The following is a 22538-nucleotide window of genomic DNA, read 5'->3' as shown; positions in this document are numbered from 1 at the left end:
TTTAATACCGCTACGGACCATCAGAGGGCCACGGACCACCGGTTGACAATCCCAGGCGTAGACTGAACAATTGCACGTCATCCTTTTTCCTGGAATTTGCCTTGGTATTAAAAAAGAGTCCATCCATATATATTGATAGAAAGTTGCTTACATTGCTTGTATTTAAATCATTATGGTGTTTTTTTTTTACCAAAAAGTACAGATAGACTGAATTTTAATATTTTAATACAGTAAGAATTCACAAGAAACCGTACCTTTTATTATTGTGTAATTTCATAAGAGCTGTTCTTGACAGCTGAAACTAATTGCTTGACATTTTGAACAAATCACTCCTACTTCCAATGAGGAGACACCTTAATGATCAGTCAAACTCCAGCAGCTGGACTGAGGTGTTGCAATTTGGGTTTTAGACTTGCAATCTGGGATTCGGAGAGGTATTGAGATGGATGGCAGACTCGAGTGTGGTGTGTGCTATTAAGTTCCCCAATTGCAGCTGTTGTCTTGTATTTCTTTGTCAGCTACTCTGGGCCAAGTAATGGGTGGTGTGCCTTTCAAGAAATTGTTGTTGGTCCAAAACCAAAGCCCAAGACACCGCCAAGCCCGAATACAACATCTAATATCAGGTTTTGTGTCCAACATGATGTTCTCACACTGGCTTCATTTGGAATTTTTACGGGGGTGTTTCTCTTTGGAAAGCTCATGGAGAAACACTGGATGAGGTCATGGAATTTCCCAATAGATATTTCTGGATTTAAACCAGTAAGTCACACTCCAGAAAAGAGCAAAACGGTTATCGTGGGAAATGGGTCAATGAAGGGAACTAAAAAAACAAAACAGAACAGAACACGAAACAAAACAAAACAAAACAAAACAAAACAAAACAAAACAAAACAAAACAAAACAAAACAAAACAAAACAAAACAAAACAAAACAAAACATACCATGAACTTGAAAATCTGTCCTTACTTTGGATCGGATATGGGCTAATGGCCACCTAAACGCCTGCCTCTCACTTATTTTTTGTAAATAATAAAGTTGAGATTTGATGAGCCAGTGTTAACCAGTGCCTCCAACTCCAAGGGCTGGCTCCTCGACAGGTCCCTCATTAGAACAAGAAAATTATTTCTTTGAACTAAAATCGGTAGCTGACTATACGTGGCCATGTCGAATCATAAGAAAGTCCTGAAAATTATTTTTTTTTGTCACACATCTGGTTAGAAAGCGCACACGGTCCTGTGTGGCTCCCCAGTTACTCTGATTAAAAGATGTGACCCCTTCCACTGTATAAGCTGCCAATCTATTCTTTTGATCGTTAAGAAGGGCCAGAATTTGCATTAACGAATAGTCAATATGTTACAATAACTTTGTTTATACAAGTGCCACCCCACTGCCTTTCATTTTACCTGTATTATGATGGCACACCTGTGCACTTTGCTTCTGCCTTTAAGATGTGTCATTTGAAGACGCAAAATCAGTCAGCACAATTTGTTGCGGGTTTGATAAACAACATTGCAGCATGTCCAGTTATTCTGGTTCTTAATAGTATGCATCTTAATAGTATGCAAGCTTTTAGTGTAAAAACTGTTCGATGTTTGCAGAATCTTTCAATCCAACATTCACATGCCCAAATTATTGTCAATGCTTTTAAGCCATCATTGCAAAATGTTCATGTGAGGACCAGATAGGACCACTCCTTATGTATAATGATTTCCATTTTTAACGTGTACACAGACTCCCCTTACTGTCCTCTTGGCCCACTGGCCTAAACCACAGGAAAGCCTCTTTTTCTGAAAACGTAGATTGTTACTGAATGTGAGCCAAGTCATACTGACAAAGAGAGGTAGACGTCCATCCATCCATTTTCTTCCGCTTATCCAGGATTGGGTTGCGGAGGCAGAAGCTTCAGGAAGGACTCCCAGACTTCCCTCTCCCCAGCCACTTCATCCAGCTCATCCTGGGGATCACAATGCATTCCCAGGCCAGCCGAGAGACATAGTCTCTCCAGCGCGTCCTGGGTTGTCCACGGGCTCTCCTCCCGGTGGGACATGCCCGGCGTCCAGGAGGCATCCTGATGAGATGCCCGAGCCACCTAATCTGGCTCCTCTCAACGTGGAAGAGTAGCGACTCTACTCCGAGTCTCTCCCGGATGACCGAGCTTCTCACCCTGTCTCTAAGGGAGAGCCCGGACACCCTGCGGAGGAAACTCATTTCGGCCGCTTGTATCCGGGATCTCGTTCTTTTGGTCATGACCCATAGCCCGTGACCATAGGTGAGGGTAGGAGCGTAGATCGACCGGTAAATTGAGAGCTTTGCCTTTTGGCTCAGCCCTCTCTTTACCACGACGGACTGGTACAGAGTTCGCATTACTGCCAACACTGCACCGATCTGCCTGTCGATCTCGCGCTCCATCCTGCCCACACTCGTGAACAAGACGCCAAGATACTTGAACTCCTCCACTTGGGGCAGGATCTCATCCCCGATCCGGAGAGGGCATTCCACCCTTTTCTAACCGAGGCCCATGGACTCGGATTTGGAGGTACTGACCCTCATCCCGACCGCTTCACACTCGGCTGCGAACCGCTCCAGTGCGAGCTGGAGATCACGGCTTGAAGAAGCCAACAGCATCACGACATCTGCAAAAAGCAGAGACGCAATGCTGAGGTCTCCAAACCGGACACCTTCAACGCCTCGGCTGCGCCTAGAAATTCTGTCCAGAAAAATTCTGAACAGAATTGGTGACAAAGGGCAGCCTTGGCGGGGTCCAACCCTCACTGGGAACGAATCCGATTTACTGCCGGAAATGCGGACCAAACTCTGGCATAGGTGATACAGGGACCGAACCGCCCTTATCAGTTGACTCGGCACCCTGTACTCCCGAAGCACCCTCCACAGAACTTCCCGTGGGACACGGTCGAACGCCTTCTCCAAGTCCACAAAACACATGTGGACTGGTTCAGCGAACTCCCATGCCCCCTCGAGGATCCTGCCGAGGGTGTAGAGCTGGTCCACTGTTCCACGGCCAGGACGAAAGCCACACTGCTCCTCCTGAATCCGAGGTTCAACCTCCCGACGGACCCTCCTCTCCAGCACCCCGGAATAGACCTTACCAGGGAGGCTGAGGACTGTGATTCCCCTAGAGGTAGACGTAGTGGACACAAATTGGACTATTATGGAGTTACTGATAGTCTCTGCTTCTGAGACTGTATTTAGACAAAGAGATCAATAGAAGGTTAACCAAGTGCAGCATCCCAAGAGCTTTGGACAGCATGGCACTGCAGAGTTGTTGTCTAGTCTGACATCCTGTTCTTCAGAGTCTGTTTGAGGAAATTGCTCACAGTGTCTCAATTATTGTCATGTGGGTGTTCTGTTTACAAGACAAAACTACTCTGGCTCTGGTCTGTTTGCTGTGCTATACTGAGGGGAGCTCAGCACCGAAACAATATATTGTGAATTGTGAATCTATCGTGAGTGTAAAAAAATGCAAGTAGAAATATTTTGCATTGTATCTACAAAAAAGTTTTAAATGGAATATATTAAAAATGTATACACCATAACAACCTAACTTCTTGGAATGACAGGAAACTACTATTACTTTTGTCCAATTGTCATTTCCAGTGCCGTTGGTAGCTTGTCTGGCGTAGGACGTGGCATTGCATGTCACTGCACGAGTTAATGCCTACATAAAGCTTATACAGGCGCATTGAGATTTATTGAAAAATAATTTAAATGCGCCCGAAAATCTTTTCCTTTATGTTTATTTTGTCGCCACAGCACCTCATCTTTTCAATCGAAACATATCCTCTGCTTCTTCCTCTCTAACACCAACTGCCCTCATGTATTCCCTCAGTACATCTGTCAACCTTTTCTTGCTCTCATACCTGGCACCTCCTTCCTCATCATCATTCCACCAATATACTCATTCTTCTGGATAAGTTCAAACCATAAAAGACTAGTCGTTCTCACCTTGTCTCGAAAGCTGGGACACTTTGGGTTTCGCTCTAAGATTCTTATCCAAAGCCAGTGATAAGGGTGGTTCGGTCCGTGTATCATCGATGCCAGAGTTTGGTTCGCATTTCCAGCAGTAAGTCGGATTCTTTGCCAGTGAGGGTTGGACCTCGCCAAGGCTGCCTTTTGTCACCGATTCTGTTCATAACTTTTATGGACAGAATTTCTAGGCGCAGTCGAGGTGTTGAAGGTGTCTGGTTTAGTAACCTCAGCATTGGTTCTCTGCTTTTTACAGATAATGTGATGCTGTTGGCTTCTTCTAGCCGTGATCTCCAGCTCTCACTGGAGCGGGTCGCAGCCGAGTGTGAAGCGGTCGGGATGAAAGTCAGTGATTCCAAATCTGAGACCATGGTCCTCAGTCGGAAAAGGGTGGAATGCCCTCTCCGGATCGGGGATGAGATCCTGCCCCAAGTGGAGAAGTTCAAGTATCTTGGAGTCTTGTTCACAAGTGAGGGCAGGATGGAGCGCGAGATCGACAGGTGCAGCGTCGGCAGTATGGGATTGGGATGAGATCCTACCTCAAGTGGAGACGTTCAAGTATCTCGGGGTCTTGTTCACAAGCAAGGGCAGAATGGAGCGTGAGATCGACAGGCGGATCGGTGCAGCGTCTTCTGTGATGCGGACTCTGTACCGGTCTGTCATGGTGAAGAGATGCTGAGCCGAAAGGCGAAGCTCTCAATTTAATGGCCGATCTACGCTCCTACCCTCACCTATGGTCACGAGCTATGTGTCCGGGCTCTCCCTTAGAGATAGGGTGAGAAGCTCAGTCATCCGAGAGAGCCGCTGCTCCTCCACGTTGAGAGGAGCAAAATGAGGTGGCTCGGGCATCTCATCAGGATGTCTCCTGGATGCCTCCCTGGGTAGGTGTTCAGGGCATATCCCACCGGCAGGAGACCCCGGGGACGACCCAGGACGCGCTGGAGAGTTGAATCGTGTTAAACAACAGGAGAGCTTTTGTTTTTCTGTGAGATGCTGAGCTCGTGGTAGCATGGGTCATGTGAATTGTCAGTGTTCATCATCACAGCCAGCTTGGACATCATTGTTCTATGACAACAACATGTCAACATTTCGTGACAGAGTTCTGATGGGACAACCTCATTACAGTCATTTGGCTTCAAATCCTTCCTCCTAATAATAAATGGATCAATTGAATTCTATGTGTGGAAAAAGAAAGCTATTTTAAATAGATAGACTATATGAAGCGCACGTGTCAAATCACCACACCCTGCTCTATTCAGCTATTAGCTTATTCCAGTTCCTCCCTCCTGAGTTGTTGAAATGAAAATAGATTTTAGGATTTTCAAATTTTCTGCAAGAAATCATGCAGCAATGCTCCATGCAGTGGAATTGGAATGGAGATCAAACTGAGCACAGAGACTGCAAGTCTGCAACACAGCTAATCTGTACTTAGTTATTTGGAAATCAGAAGATCTGAGTCATAGCATAGGTCATTATCTACTCAATAGGAGGTGGGCACGGCCGTCTGGTTGTCAGTTGGCATTGACTGGTTCATCACAGATTAATTTGTCAGATTCACAACACATTTTTTGTCACAGGATTTTTATTCATAGAACAGGTTCATGACATGTTGAGTAATAAAGACATTACATACTTGTATCGCTATTAGTTATGATTAAACCTGTTTCCTGATGATGAAATAAGAAAACACCATACAATGCTGTTAGAAAGAGCCTGACCGCCTTAAAGGTCCAATGTGTAGAGTTCAGGAAGTTTCCTTGTGGAATATGATGTGTTTGATATGCACAACCCATCATTGATAGCCATTCATATTTAATCTAAAAATATTTTGAACTCTGAAGAAACAACAGCTGAAACGGAATGGGGCAAAGTATAATAAAGCTGCTCAATGCTCAATTACTATTTAAATCTATACAGCAGATGAAGACAAAAAAGGACAGTGAAAAACTGAAAGCTTCTTTTTTCCTGATCCTGCAGGTCATGGTACGTTGTTTTCAAGGTAGAATACATAGATGGGCACCAAGTATACTGTCAAATCTGGACAATGGTCACTTCAGGCTTATTGGTGATTGACAATGCCAAAAATGAAACATTTCTGGTTGATGGTGTTTAATATTTGCCAAGACAGTCTGTGTGATATAATATAATGGTATCAACAGAGCTCATTGTAGTAAGCAAACAAATTCAGGTACTAGAAAATCACAATAACAAATTCTTACTCTTAGAAAATTGCATAAATGGTCATTTTTTTTAATAAAACACATGCTTCAAAGCGCATCAACTGTTGAAAGACAGAAACCTTTGTCGGGCAGAATTGTAATAAATGCAAGAGAATTATGAACAAAGTGCTTGGTGATCGGATGGACTTAAGATAAAAGTCACTTGTTAAGTCAGGCAAACATTTCTTTGTTGTAGAACTAATCTGAGAGCAGAAATAATCTTATTGGTTGAGTTAAATGGCAGAGAGAGAATTAAGCTGCTTTAGCTGTATGAAATATTCCAAATATATTCAACGAAAGCTTAGAAACGTGACTGCAATTTCAGAACATTGCCTGGCCAACGAGCCACTCCAGTAGCAATCATCAGACAGAAATTCAGCTCCTCTAAATCGATTCTGGCTACAACTTATTCCAAAATTGACTTGAATTGACTGTACAACAGTGAGCTGACCCAGCTGTTGGCCTGACTTTTTGAATACGAACATTTTCATCCATCCATTTTCTAAACCGCTTCATCCTCACGAGGGCGTGCTGGAGCCTATCCCCGCAGTCTGGGGGTCACCAGCCAATCGCAGATGTTTTCAAGGATGAGAACGGCAAATGTGAAAGACCACTGAAAACTAGCCGGGGTCTGGGAGCCGCATGCCCCCATTGGAGAGCTGCATGCCCCCATTGGAGAGCCGCATGCCCCCATTGGGGGCCGCAGGGGGCCAGGGGCCACAGGCAACTCCTGGATTTTGGCAGTATAGCAACCCCAAAACCATTAATTATATATATATATATATATATATATATATATATATATATAGTATGTGTATATATAGTATGTGTGTATATATATATATATATATATATATATATATATATATATATATATATATATATATATATATATATATATATATATATATATATATATATATATATATACCTTGCGAAAGTATTCGGCCACCTTGAACCTTTCAACATTTTGCGACATTTCAGGCTTCAAACATAAAGATATGAAAGTTTAATTTTTTGTCAAGAATCAACAACATGTGGGACACAATCGTGAAGTGGAACAAAATTTATTGGATAATTAAAACTTTTTTAACAAATAAAAAACTGAAAAGTGGGGCGTGCAATATTATTCGGCCTCCTTGCGCTAATACTTTGTAGTGCCACCTTTTGCTGCAATTACAGCTGCAAGTCGCTTGGGGTATGTCTCTATCAGTTTTGCACATCGAGAGACTGGAATTCATGCCCATTCTTCCTTGCAAAACAGCTTGAGCTCAGTGAGGTTGGATGGAGAGTGTTTGTGAACAGCGGTCTTCAGCTCTTTCCACAGATTCTCAATTGGATTCAGGTCTGGACTTTGACTTGGCCATTCTAACACCTGGATACGTCTATTTGTGAATCATTCCATTGTAGATTTGGCTTTATGTTTTGGATCATTGTCCTGTTGGAAGAAAAATCTCCGTCCCAGTCTCAGGTCTTTTGCAGACTCCAACAGGTTTTCTTCCAGAATGGTCCTGTATTTGGCTCCATCCATCTTTCCATCAATTATAGCCATCTTCCCTGTCCCTGCTGAAGAAAAGCAGGCCCAAACCATGATGCTGCCACCACCATGTTTGACAGTGGGGATGGTGTGTTCAGGGTGATGAGCTGTGTTGCTTTTACCCCAAACATATCGTTTTGAATTGTGGCCAAAAAGTTCAATTTTGGATTCATCTGTCCAGAGCACCTTCTTCCATGTTTGGTGTGTCTCCCAGGTGGCTTGTGGCAAACTTTAAACGAGACTTTTTATGGATATCTTTGAGAAATGGCTTTCTTCTTGCCACTCTTCCATAAAGGCCAGATTTGTGCAGTGCACGACTGATTGTTGTCCTATGGACAGACTCTCCCACCTCAGCTGTAGTTATCTGCAGTTCATCCAGAGTGATCATGGGCCTCTTGGCTGCATCTCTGATCAGTCTTCTCCTTGTTTGAGATGAAAGTTTGGAGGGACGGCCGGGTCTTGGTAGATTTGCAGTGGTCTGATACTCCTTCCATTTCAATATAATTGCTTGCACAGTACTCCTTGAGATGTTTAAAGCTTGGGAAATCTTTTTGTATCCAAATCCGGCTTTAAACTTCTCCATAACAGTATCTCGGACCTGCCTGGTGTGTTCCTTTGTCTTCATGGTTCTGTCTGCGCTTTAAACAGAACCCTGAGACTATCAAAGAGCAGGTGCATCTGAGACTTGATTACAGACAAGTGGATTCTATTTATCATCATCAGTCATTTAGGACAACATTGGATCATTCAAAGATCCTCACTGAACTTCTGGAGTGAGTTTGCTGCACTGAAAGCAAAGGGGCCGAATAATATTGCACGCCCCACTTTTCAGTTTTTTATTTGTTAAAAAAGTTTACATTATCCAATAAATTTCGTTCCACTTCACAATTGTGTCCCACTTGTTGATTCTTGACAAAAAATAAAAATTTCATATCTTTATGTTTGAAGCCTGAAATGTGGCGAAATGTTGAAAGTTTCAAGGGGGCCGAATACTTTCGCAAGGCACCGTATATATTATATATATATACGTATATATACGTATATATATATATATATATATATTATGACAGAGCCGTCGCTGAAATTTAGAAAATATTTTCAAAAACCTGATGTACTTTCCAAAATTTAAGTGGACCTCAGTGCGCAGGGAGCTTAATTTTGTATGATCGCGGAACCGCAGCGTGCCGGTGTTGCTTTAGGAGCGTCTTTGTGTTTTAGGATGGCTTTACCGCTCCCACTTGCTTCCTTTGGAAGCATGATTAGAGTTGATGCAATCCTCAGAGTAACGAGAATGTCATAACGAACGGAGAAGGTTGGCATGCGGGTCCTCTCGGCTCATCTCGCGAGGTTCGACAACCGAATTTCGTCCGACATCCGAAGCAAAAAAATCTCGAATTTTTTGTTCGAATACCGATTTGTTCGAGAACCGGGACGTTCGAAAACCGAGGCTCCACTGTACTTGCACTGTACATTTTACAATTGCTTTGGCTGGAGGTCACTAATGGTTTCGCGGCTTTGATGCAGGCAGTATGGGTTCAGTTCCAACTCAGTGAAGGTGTGAAAGTGAGTGCGAATGGTTGTTTGTTTCTATACGCGCCCTGCCACAGCTTGGAGACCAGTCCAGGTCACTGTCTGCTTTTCACCTGAAGTCAGCATTGATAGGCTGCAGCACCACCCCGTTCTGACCAGGATAACAGATATTGACAATGGATGGATGGATTTGGTTAGAATTCATGTAGAAAAAAAGGGTGTTTTTTTAATTTTTATATTTTTATCAGAATGCATGCTAAGCGTCCTGTAAATATATATATGAAACAGAGTGGTTTTGTAAAGCTAAAGTTATTAATTAAGCTCCAGCCTCCTCTGTATAAGTTATAAAGCAGCTGAAACTATGAAATGGTATTCATGCTATGAAATGCAAGCCTAGAATTCCCTTTAAATGGATCGTCACAAATTCTATAGACACATTGGCCAACTTGTTGGTACCCTTCCGATAAAGAAAAATAAACTTTCAATATGCACTAAATTAATCTGAAACTGACACGAGCGTGCTAAACTGCATGTAGACAAGCCACAAACTTTCTAGGAGAAAGTCCTTTGTAAAGATGAAACAAAACCGGAGCTTTTTGGCAAGTCATATTAACTTTAGCTTTACATGCACAATCATTACATTTTCATGTAATGTGAAACATGGATGAGACTGCAACATCAAACACAGGGTGTTTGTAGTATCTGTGCAGAGTACAGTGAATCAATCATTGTAGGTATTTCTTTCTTTCACTGAAGGGTTCAAGAAAATAGGGCTATTCGTTTTTTCACTTCTCATATAGTTAGCCAGCCTGCTGACATTTCATGAATGAACATAATATACGTACATGAGCTCTGCTTGTTGAACATCAACTCAACTTGTAAGATTGTCAAAAGTCTCCGCCCATTCAACAGCAAGGCCATTTGTTTGAATTACATGCATTGATACTGTATGTTATGGTATGTCCTCAGTCTTAAGACAAATAAAATATATAAACTACTGAGCACTTCAAGTCCATAACAGCAGGCATGCTGTGAGGTTACTGTATTTGTGGCAGCTCTCACTGGTCGACAAAATGTAACCGATATGTAACCTGATTACCATTGTCCCAGGCATACAAAACCTTCTCCTTGGGGTTATAATCGATTTGTGTGGTGTATGAATACTCATTGGTAAAGGCTAGACGTGGAGTAGCCTCTGTGTTGGTATGGGTGTCATAAGCATAGCGCACCTCTCCTTCCTTCTGGTTGTACACATTGACAGCATACAAGACACCACAGATGATGAAACAATTGCCATAAGAGTTCCTCTTGAGACCTGTTCTCCAGGTTGTTTCCTTTTTTAGGGACAGGTCTCCGGGATCAAGTTTACTAATAATGATGACTTCTTGTTGGTTGTAGTCATAATCTATTGAGGGATAGATCACCCACAGTCCACTTTCATCCACTGCAAAGTCAATATCGGAATGACCTCTCCATTTCCATGGGGTGGTGTCCTCATAAACCACATCATGCAACAATGTCCAGGCAGCCACATATCGCATCTTCAGGTCATACTTGATGATGTTCTTGGTGAAGGCTCTATTGTAGTAGAAGGCTCCATTATAAACCACATGACCTGTGCCAATCCAATTGTAAGGAAGTTTGAAAAGGTTGCTCCAGCGGCCTGCAGCAGGGAAAACATTGAATTAGTTTTTTATTACACCTTTTATTTTGTTAGGAAACCAGGACTTTATAGATTAAATGCAACCGTACAATAAGCTGTAAATTATTGGTATATCAAAACAACCAAAGTGCCACCAACGTATAGCTTTTATTTTTGGTTTATTTTGGTCTGGTTTCTTTTCATAAAAAAAAAAATATATGTATCAAAATCTGCCAAAACTGCACTGGTTAGCACGTCCACCTCACAGTCCAGAGGTTGAGGTTTTGATTTCACCTCCGGCCCTGCTTGTGTGGCGTTTGCATGTTCTCCCCGCGCCCACGTTTTTTTTCCGGGTTTCCTCATGCATCCCAAAAACATGCTTGGTAGGCCGATTGAACGCTCCAAATTGCCCATAGGTGTGTGTGCGAGTTTGGATGGTTGTTCGTCTCTGTGTGCCCTGCGATCGGCTGGCAACCAATTCAGGGTGTCCTCCACCTGCTGCCAGAAGATAGCCGGGATAGGCACTAGCACACCTGCGACAAGTGGTACAGATAATGGATGGAAGTGCCAAAACAAGTCATGTATGTCTCTGTGGTATTCCTATTAGTCATTAAGTAGTGTACTAGAAGGTTTCATAATTAACAATAGTATAAAACAAAATTGTCTTATGTTTGTAATAATTTTCTACTAGGCTACAGTAAACCAGTAAACCCATTGAACATTTTTTCTTTTAAGTGGTGCCACTGTCAGATGATTTTTCTTTCTTGCTTGCTGTCCTTCCTTAAAAGGCAAAATGTGTTAAAAAGCAGATTTCAAACTATACATATATTTTATTCAAGTAGAGTTCCAATGATTTTGGCAAGCAAGTCCTAAAAATAGTAGTTTGACTTTGACTAAGGTCATATTATTCGAGTCCCACATCTCTGCCAATTTGGGCTTTATATTTGCTTCCAGCACAAGTCTGGCATGAAGTCTAAGTACGAAGTGACATGCTATATCAAGTTTTGGTATTTTTACAGATGTCCGCAGTTATAAATGGGCAGTTTGCACTGTTGAGGATGACTTAACATGTCGCCAGTCGAAGCTTCGCCTGTCGTTGCATTTACAATTGTCAGTTGACAAAGCAGGAGTAGAAACTGATTTGCAGGAGTCCTTGCAGAAGGCTTATAGGGAACTGCAAGCAGATGCCCATGGGTGGATGATGTAACACTGGCCAGAGCAATCACAGATCACCGCTGTGAAGTGGACACTCAGACACTCCCTTCAAACGTGAACCCACACCCCACAAGGTGAGCCTAACCATCATGCAGGTGATGAATTGTTTTCTTCAATTGGTTTGCAGGTTTGATGCACGCTGTTGTGATACTTAGGAATTATATTCGTTGACATCCACCACATGTATCGCCAGAGCTCAGGATCTATCTGCCTGCACCTTGATCAAACAAGTGTGTGTCACACTCCGTGAACCAATTGGACATAGTAGTTAGACATAGTTCCAACAGGCATAAAATGACACTCTACTCTCAGCCACCAAATCTTCATGTGAGCTGGGGGCATGTAAAAGAAAAGGCCCTTGGCACAAAACCCCAAGATGCCTCAGTCTTTACACTTGAGTGTACTTGCTCTGTCTATGAATACAGAGCTCTGAGACTAACACCTGATTTGTTCTTTAGACGGTTGTTCTTCTGGGAATTGTTGTGCAGTAGATTTGATTATGATTGTGTTTAAATCACATCAAACAAGTCGCAGGATAAAATTAACTACAGGTTTGATTCAAACTAACTGTTACTGTAAAAACACCCTTAGGAGCAGGCATCAGTAATAAAGACTAATCTTTTGAACAGGCCTTATTAGGCCCAGATCCAATTTCTGTGGCTGTTAAAACTTGGGAATTAATCAGTCAAAATATCAGAGCATGTGATATGTAATTTTCTGGACACATTCAGGACATGCACACAAACTGAGGCAATTGTGGGAACTCCATATGTCTTGTGCTCACATTGCATAGCTTTTTGAGAGCTCAATGTAAAGTCACTTGCTCAGGAAGTTCAGGACCCCTTTGCTGTGTTATAGTAATTAATATGTTCCATTGTTGTGTGTATGATGATGTTATCTTTATGGTGCCATTGACAATGTTTGTACAATACCAGACTGTATGTAGAAACTGGTATTATGTGACACGACCGTTTGTTTAGTAATTCACCATTGAACCAACATATTGTGTACCTCTGGTGTCATTTTTGAATCACATCCTATTGGTCCTCTTAACCTTTCAACCTCAGGAAGTTTGATATAGATTTGAAAATATAAAAATCCCAAGGACAAAAACAGTGTTGTTAAACCCCCCAACCACCCACATCACCAGAGCCAACCCTCATTGCTAATCCCTTCCTACTGGGCCTTGTTCAAAGGAAAGGCCAGAGCACATGTCAGAGAACAGCAGGCATCACTGCCACTCACCAAGACAGCTAGTCATCCGCACACAGCTGTGAGCTCACCTCACTGCAGGATGCTTTAAATGCAAGTGAGTTTAGAAAGCCCATTGTCTAAACAGATCTACATCAACAAGCCAAATCCTATGAAGGCAGATCTCATCTTTTTAAAAGAGTGTAATCCAATTCCTCGGTTGATGTGCATGTAGGAGTTGATTTTCCCACCCTCTAAAGGAATGAAACAACCAAGACCTAAATTCCTCAGATCCAAGCGGTTTCACAGAGCGCTTTCCAAAGAGTGAGCTTAATACCATTAACCCCACATCCAATCAAGCTCTATTGTTATGGTTTTAACAGGGCAGCGAGTGTGCCTGTTGTACTTCATAACAACTATACTCTCTTGTAATATGGAGAATAGTGTTTCGGTTATTGCAGTCATTGTAAGTGGCAATTCCAGCACATATTTTTTTTTAGCATTTGACTTAACTTATGACTTATGATCAAATTATTTAAAAAACTAAAACAATGTAACAAGCAAGTAAACCTTCAGTGGCGCCCTGTACCAATTTAAAAAAAAGTCATTTTTAGCTCATTTGAATGCTTGCTTACAATTCTTTTAACCTATGTTTTGGGGACTGCATGGAGGTGAATATTTTAAATTGGGATTTGGGTGGAGTTCCATTGGGTGAAGGAATATATGAATTGATATTAATTTTAAATGAACTAATTTGTCTTCCTATGGGCTCTCCACCTGTGGGGTTGGGTGGAGATTGCGTGCAGTTTGAGATGGGCGGTAGTCAATGGTGGGGCACTATCCTTACCTACAGGTTCTTGGAATTTCACCTCTCAGTCTGGGAAGTAGCTTGATCAGGTACACTATGGTGAGAGGGTACGACTAGATATTGTTGCAATCGCTTCAACTCACAACTTGGTGTCCAGGGCCAGTCCCCTTGTTGAGAGGGTTTGGACTGTCTTCCACTCAGGTATTGCACTAAGCACCACAGTGAGGCGTGAGTGACTGTCAGGCCGTACTTTACCCTCCTCTACATAAAACTGATCCCAGTCTGAGCAGCATCCATCATATTTTGTGTTATATTTTATCATAACATAAATTCCTTGTTTGGCACGCTCAAACATGGCGAATAAAAAACTCTTGAATCTTGAATCTTGAATAACATAAAATAACAGCCATCAGTCATCTGAAATTATTGGAGTAGCTTTGATGTTTCTTACAGGTTCATGCCCATGGACAACCACAGTTAACAGGAAGGTTAACTTTTTATTTTGTTGTTTATTTTGTTTATTTTTTTATCATGCTCTGCATTGTCAGTGTTGTACAGAAAATGCCCATTTTCAAAAAAGTGAAGCGTGACCCACAAAATTTTCACCAGTCAACGTATGGCCACAGAGCATGATATGAGCTGGAGACAGTTAAAAAAAAAAGACTGCTTTAATGAGGCAATACCTTTCCATCAAAAATATGTGAATGCTACCACTCTCTTGTTACGTTCTGGGGGAATCCTTTCCAGTTCTTTTATTTTTCATGTTTGCTATGCTAATAGTCACTCCCAGAAGACTCCATATTCTCACTTGAACTATTTAATGGATGCCAGAAAAATCAAGACACAGCCATAGAGCCTTTTCTGCCAGATTGCGGAAGAAAGTTCAATCCTCACCTCCTAGGATTCCTACAGTATTTATATATATGTACGTATACCCTTGTCCACACACCCACTACAGCCTTAACTGAAATCAACGAATAAGTGTGCCAAGGGTGTCATAGATAAGATGCTAAGCCAAGAGAAAAGGTCACAGTAACAGAATGGCCTAGTTAAATTCACCTATGTAATTAATCAGAGGCCTAATCAATACTGAACCACTGTTACTTCAGTATTGACCAAATTAAGGAGAAAGAGAGAAGCCTTGTTCAGATGGGAGAAGACATGTAGAAACTGAGGGCTTTCTTGAAAACCTTACAGGGCGCATAATCTTTTACCATGGTGATGTTCGCTGACCAATCTTTCTGGAGTACCGTAAACTATTTTGCGGGTCCTCTTGGAATGCCTGGCAGGATCCCCAGTCAGTAGGCCTTTCAAATCTCACCTTGGCTCACAGGAGGTAAGGAACATTGAATACAAGTGGTTTAGTCTGTACCTCCATTGTTGAGGCAGCCAAATGGAGCTATGGCTGTAAAGTGGTTGGTGCCAGTCATTGCATTAATCCCTGAACCGTTTGGTGGACACAGAAGAGGTGAGAAATGTGGTCAAGAGGAAGAGGAGTCCTACCAGGCCTTTTTTGTCTATGGGACTATTTCAGTAGCTTTACAGAGAGGGTAGGTCAAGTGGAATATGGCTTTGGTGGTTGCTAAGGCAAAAAGTTGGGTGTGGGAGGAGGAATTCTGTAGAGGCGGTGCACCATCAACATTGTGTGTAGTGGGGATGGGGCACTGCTTACCTCAAATTGGGTCATTGTGGATCCATGGGGGAAATGCATTCAATACTAATAGTTCCTCTGACATCCATCCATCCATCCTTCCAACAAGGAAGGAGGTTTCTGGAGACTTTGAAGGTTTCCAGTATCTGGGGTTGAGGTCTGTGAGGACTCCTCGGTGGCCGGGCCCGGGCTTGGATGAGAGCTGTCTTGAGTTTCTAAAGATTCTCGTTAGGGGTTCTATAACCATGGCCCAGAAGCCAAGTGACCGCCCATGTACTTTAATCGCCCAGAGCATTGGCTTAACAATCTCCATGGCTTGTGTCGTTTGCCTTGATTGTGTATACTACTTAGTTCCCACACTGGGTGGTAGGAGAAAAGAAGTTATTGCTTACTAGTTTCATTTATCATTTGGTAAGATGCAACATGAAGATCAGCTTTATACAGATTGTCCTTGTTTTGGTTCTAAATGTGGAGATGTGTTTCTGTTGCTGTAATGGTGCTGCTGTTTAAGTGAATCTATTCTCATAGGGTCCAGAGCTGCTGACAGAGTTGGCAGGCAGTCATCCCTCCATTCACCCAACCAAACCACTCAGCCGTCCAGCCGTCTGTCCAGCCGTCCATCCATCCGCCCGCCCGCCCGCCCATCCATCCATCCATCCATCCATCCATCCATCCATCCATCCATCCATCCATCCATCCATCCATCCATCCATCCATCCATCCATCCATCCATACATTTTCTAAACCGCTACTCCTCATTCGGCTCCCAGATGCCAGTGGGCTGGCACAATCTGGACTGGTGACCAGTAAATCATAGTCTTCAATTAAGGCTTCCAACTTTACTGTAGGTGTGAATGGAAAAGCAAATGGTAGCGCCCTATACGATTGACTGACAACCAGTTCAGGGTGTACCTTGCCTAATTTCAGTGTGGAAGGACACCAGCTCACCCGTGACCCTAATAGGACAAGCAATATAGGAAATTGATGAATGGATATTCCTTCTTCCATAATAATTTTTTGTTTCAGTCACCTTTATGCATAAACATTGTGTTAGAATTGCAAAACAAGCACACCTTGTTTGAAGTTGTCCAAGTTACGAAACTCCACCAAATTGTTGCCATAGTAATAGTTGGTGACGTAGATCTTTGAGTCTTTAGCCAGTGGATCCTTCATCCAGGCTCCTTCATTGCGGCCGTAACTATGTTGCTTCTCTGGCTGCTCAATTGATGCAAGAGTCCCTTCGCAGTGAAGGATTTTCCCTGCAAAAGAACACGTTAAATGTTCAGCATATGTAACTCTGATCCACGTTTAAACTCATATTTAGTAATTTTTGTTTTGTTCCATATTCAGACAAGCAATCAAAACTTCCTCTTTTCTTCCCCGCAAAACACCCCCGTGCTGAAAAATATAAGCGTTTTCTGAGTAATATTTTGGCAATAAGAGGTTTACAGAAAAAGTCTTGCCGTCTAACATGTCACCAGGGCTTCTAAATAAGCTCTCCCTAATGTTTGTTGCACTGTGAACAATTAACACACCCAAAAATAATTGTGTGTTTTTGTGAAGTGCGTTTGTGCTCCTACACAATATTTCTGCAAGATATTTAAAGATCCTATAGGGAATCTATGTCATGGCTGTTACAAACAACCACTCAAAATAGGCTGAAAGAAACATTTAAAAACATAAATAGAAGTTTGTCATGGAGAGCGATCACTTTACACGTTTAAGTTACTAATATGTCTCGTTAAAAAAAAATAGGAGCAATAAAATGTATATTTGTGGAAACATAGATTTACATGTCTGATACGAAATATGTATATCTTTAACAACTCGGTGAGAGAGTTTATAAAATGCCAATTCGATCGTAAAAAAATATTTTGTTTAAAAAAGAATTTGGTTTTATTTGAATTATTTTTATGTAGTGATAAAAATACCATCGATACATCTGTTTTTAATAGTACTACTACAACCACAATTACTACTACTACTGATAGTAATTGCCAATGATTTCAATGATTATTGAGAAGGTAATGTGCAGTAATTGATTGTGACCATAACTTTAATTCACTTCATTCCGCATTAACACTTAAAGAAAATTATGAAAAACAGCACGTCAGACAAAACTGATGAATCATTCTCATTTCCTCTTTCTTTTCTTTTCTTTTCTTTTCTTTTCTTTTCTTTTCTTTTCTTTGTAGCTCTAGAACAGCACAGTATAAAAATTAGACAAGTTTCTGATAGTACTATTATGCTAACTGAGAGTGTTTGAATGTTATAAGTCAATTAATTATGGTCAGACGCAGTTTATTCAAAATGTAACCTGCTCTGTGGAGAATGGGTCGACTGTTGTTGTTGCTGTTGTCCAGCAGTAGTACAATAGTAGGGGCAGGCCTCTCCACTGCTGCTGTGCTTTGGCTGCTGGCGATCATAGTGGTGGGTGCAGTGGTAGTGGTTGGTGCGATGGAAGCAGTCCTAGTGGTGGTAGGCGTGATACCGGTGGGAAATGCAGTGGGTGCCGTAGCCTGTGCAACTGTAGAATCAATAGTTTCAAGAACCATTTCAGCTCCGCCATCCTCAGACTGGGTTTCGGTGACATGATGGCGTGTGTATGTTTTTGCTGGATTATCTGACAAGAAGCAAAAACATTGGTTTGTCAGCCTTGGTGAGATAACTGTATATGAACAAGTACAAATTGTAGTGACAACACAACAGTAGTGGAATCTTTTGGAATTTTGTTGTTTCAGGATTACATTCTCTAAAACTGTAATACATTTTTTTACAACGTATGTCCTGCAAATCACTTGAGTTCTCGTGGTTTCTGGTGCCCTTCATTATCAGGGCACGAGCCACGAATGATCACACTTTGGCTGGCTCAGTCCAGGGCGGTAACGAGTCATTTGGTGGCCCAGAGCAAATATGGTCAGAGCCCCCCCACCCAAACCCACTGTTTTAAGTCTGACATCTTAAATTAGCTTAATATTTCCACCACAAATTTTGAATGTTAATGTTTAGTACAGTGGTTCTTAATCTGAGTTGGATTGAACCCTAGGGGTTCGGTGAGTCGGTCTCAGGGGTTCGGCAAAGCCTCCACTGTGGAGGTCCGAACACACCTGATTTATCGTGTAAATTCGTGATGACGCTTATCTGACGCATATGTATACTAGTCTCGCAAAGGCAACAGCAGAAGTCACACTGATTTGCAGGCGTGTCATTTGTTGTGAGTTCATGCATTGTGTTGGTTTTGTTCTTTGAACAAGGTGATGTTCATGCACGACTCATTTTGTGCACAAGTAAAAAACATTGATGTCTTGAATTTGAAAAAAAATAATTGTATTTTTCATTTAAGAGGGGGTGTGGTGAATGCGCATATGAAACTAGTGGGGTTTGGTACCTCCAACAAGGTTAAGAATCACTGGTTTAGCATCATCTAAAAAGTGTGAATTTGAGAACATCTTTCTATTTCTTGAGCTACGTAAGGTCCTTAAAAGATTTTTCATTATATAACACAAAGAATTTCATTACTTTTGCTAGAATTAGTAATAACATTATAAAACATTTTACATGTTTAGTATCATCTAAAATGTGTGAATTTGAGTAATCTTTCTATATCTTGAATTAGGTATTCTTAAAAGATTTCTTATCTAACACAAAGAATTTCACCACTTTTACCGGAATGAGTAATAACATTATACAACATTTTACATAGTTGACATTTTTAACCATTTTTATACTCATTTATTGTTGAAAATAACTACAATAAAATAGCAACCATTGAAGCCATAGTTTGTCAACTATTATGATTGTTATACATTTCTCATTCATCCAGCCATCCATTTTTAACACCACTTACCCTATTCAGGGTCGCAGGGGTGTTAGAGGCTAACCCAGATGACATTGGGCGAAAGGCAGACTACATCCTGAACTGTTTGCCAGCCAGTTGCAAGGCACATACATTTCTCATTTTCTGACATTGATTTCTGGACAAGTCATTTAGAGCTGATTCACGACAAAAAATAGAAATTAGGGCTCATTTGATTTGTGTTACAAATCTCTGTCAAATAGCGCCCTCTATTTTGATATAGAGTATAGGTGGTTTAATTTTGTTTTTGCAACATTTCTACACCATGTAGTTAACTCATGATTTCAGGTTTTTGGACAGAATCATCCATTTGTCTTCACTGCATCATCGTTACTGAAGCAATGTATGTATGTATGTATGTATGTATGTATGTATGTACAGTGGGGAGAACAAGTATTCCTGCATGACAACGACCCAAAACACACAGCCAGGCCAACTAAGGAGTGGCTCCGAAGGAAACATCTCAAGGTCCTGGAGTGGCCTAGCCAGTCTCCAAACCTGAGTCCAATAGAGAATCTTTGGAGGGAGCTTAAAGTCCGTGTGGCCCAGCGACAGCCCCGAAACCTGAAGGCTCTAGAGGAGATCTGTATGGAGGAGTGGGCCAAAATCCCTGCTGCAGTGTGTGCAAACCTGGTCAACAACTATAGGAAACATCTGATCTCTGTAATTGCAAACAAAGGTTTCTGCACCAAATATTAAATTCTGTTTTTCTGATGTATCAAATACCGTAATTGCCGGACTATAAACCGCACCGGATTATAAACCGCACCAGCTAAAATTCAGGGATATTTCAGTTTTTTTCTTACATAAACCGCACCGGACTATAAGCCGCACGTGCACACGTGTTTTTTACAAAGAAAAACAGCACATAGAAAGCCTTAACGTTTTAATAACATACTTGAACATGTCTTTCTAAACATTGCCTGTGACGCGGCAGTAATACCGCAGCAACACGGAAGTAACACAGCAAAGTCACTGAGACGCGGCGGTAACACAGCAGCAACACAGCAGCAACACGGTAGCACAGCACTAACAGGGCTGGTTAAAAAAAGATACCAGTAAAAGTAAAAAAAGAGCCGTCTTCATCTTCCTCCTGTGCACTGTAACCATCGAAGTCTTCCTCCTTAGTATCCGATTGGAATAGCGTTAGATATCCTTCGCCTCACACTTTCTCAGTCTCTCTTTCGTCGTCGCTTTTATGCATTTCTTCGAGTGTGAAGAGGGTCTGTTCACGTTAATCTTATTCATGCATGAAGCGCTAAATTACATTAAACTAGCGAGCGACACGTATAGCTTAAAAGCGGCATCATATGCATTTCTTTTGTCCCCCATAATGACGGTTTGTGTATAAAAGCTTCCTGTCTTTGTGTGAGCGCGGGTGTGTGCGTGATGCGCGAGACGATCAAAACACAAACAAGCCCGTCTTCTTCGGCGCATTATCTCTTCTTCGTCTGTCTCGCGCTTGCTTCCTGCTAGAGCGCCCCCTTGGAGACCGGAGGCCGTAAAAATCCATAAGTACGCTCCAGAGTAGACACAAGATAATGTCATCAACATCGACTGCCTTTGGCTTAAAAGCGGCATCATATGCATTTCTTTTGTCCCCCATGATGACGGTTTGTGTATAAAGGCTTCCTTTCAGTAATGTCCGTCTTGATCGCGTTCCGCGTGATGCGCGAAATGTAAACACAAAATGGCACGTCTTCTTCGGCGCATTATCTCTTCTTCGCCTGTCTCGCTCTTGCTTCCTGCTAGAGCGCCCCCTGGAGGCCGGAGGCCGTAAAAATCCATAAGTACGCCGCGCCGCCGTTTAAGGTTCAAAGTAACCTGAATAAAATGCATTAAAAGTTCACATTCATTACAACTTGTTTTTTGTGAGCAAAATGTCAGAAGAATTGAATTTAAATGCTGATTGATTGGGTTTTAATACAATGCAGATGGTCCAAACAGCGCCACTGCGTTGTGTAATCTCTGAGTGACATGGCAGAGTAAGAGAAAGGGTTTAGAGCACAGGTGTCAGAAGAATTGAATTTAAATGCTGATTGATTGGGTTTTATTTTACTTGATTGTCTCTTGTGTGCCATGTCTTGTCACCGTGGGATAGCGGGGAACGAAATTTCGGTTTCTTTGTGTGTCTTTGGCATGTGAAGAAATTGACAATAAAGCTGACTTTGACTTTTAACTTTGACTTTTAATACAATGCAGATGGTCCAAACAGCGCCACTGCTTTGTGTAATCTCTGAGTGACATGGCAGAGTAAGAGAAAGGGTTTAGAGCACAGGTGTCAAACTCAAGCCCCGGGGGCCAGATACGGCCCGCCACATCATTCTATGTGGCCCGCGAAGACAAATTGTGCATCAAATTTGTGTGTCATGACTAGAATTGCAAATTCTCTTCACTTTTAATATCTTTTTTTTAAATATTTGACCAGTTTTTACTCGTCTGATTTGAAAACGAGTTATTTGTCAGTTTGTTTTGTAGCTTTTACTGTATATAATAGTGTTAAGAGTAAAAGTGATCAAGTCATCACAAAAAAAATGTTATATAAGCCGCACCTGACTATAAGACGCAGGGTCCAAAATTTTGGAAAAAAGTCGCGGCTTATAGTCCGGAAGTTACGGTATGTATTTCCTGCAATAAAATGGAAATTAATTATTTAAAAATCATACAATGGGATTTTCTGAATTTTTGTTTTAGATTCCATCACTCACAGTTGAAGAGTACCTATGATAGAAATTACAGATTTCTACATGCTTTGCAAGTGAAAACCTGAAAAATCAGCAGTGTATCAAATACTTGTTCTCCCCACTGTATGTATGTATGTAAATGTACGTATGTATGTACGCGTGTACGTATGTATGTATGTATGTATGTATGTATGTATGTATGTATGTATGTATGTATGTAT

At 41.6% G+C, this 22538-nt stretch overlaps 1 protein-coding gene across 2 annotated transcripts in view; it reads right to left on the bottom strand.

Annotated features, from left to right (window-relative positions):
* Positions 1 to 9489: 9489 nt before the first annotated feature.
* olfml2a (olfactomedin-like 2A) overlaps positions 9490 to 22538 on the bottom strand; it is a 37761-nt gene continuing 24712 nt past the window's right edge. For both annotated transcript variants that reach the window (XM_088376338.1, XM_088376339.1), the window contains exons 6-8: positions 18095 to 18400; positions 16851 to 17036; positions 9490 to 10933 (exon numbers count right to left, since the gene is read on the bottom strand). In XM_088376338.1, coding sequence (XP_088232464.1) covers positions 10329 to 10933; positions 16851 to 17036; positions 18095 to 18400 — 1097 coding nt within the window. In that variant the 3' untranslated portion in view covers positions 9490 to 10328. The remainder of the gene's footprint in view (positions 10934 to 16850; positions 17037 to 18094; positions 18401 to 22538) is intronic.

Source organism: Syngnathus floridae, chromosome 5, assembly GCF_059516105.1.
Source record: "Syngnathus floridae isolate MCC-2025c chromosome 5, RoL_Sflo_1.0, whole genome shotgun sequence".
In the NCBI taxonomy this organism is placed as follows: domain Eukaryota; kingdom Metazoa; phylum Chordata; class Actinopteri; order Syngnathiformes; family Syngnathidae; genus Syngnathus; species Syngnathus floridae.
This window is presented reverse-complemented; position numbering and strand designations above follow the sequence as displayed.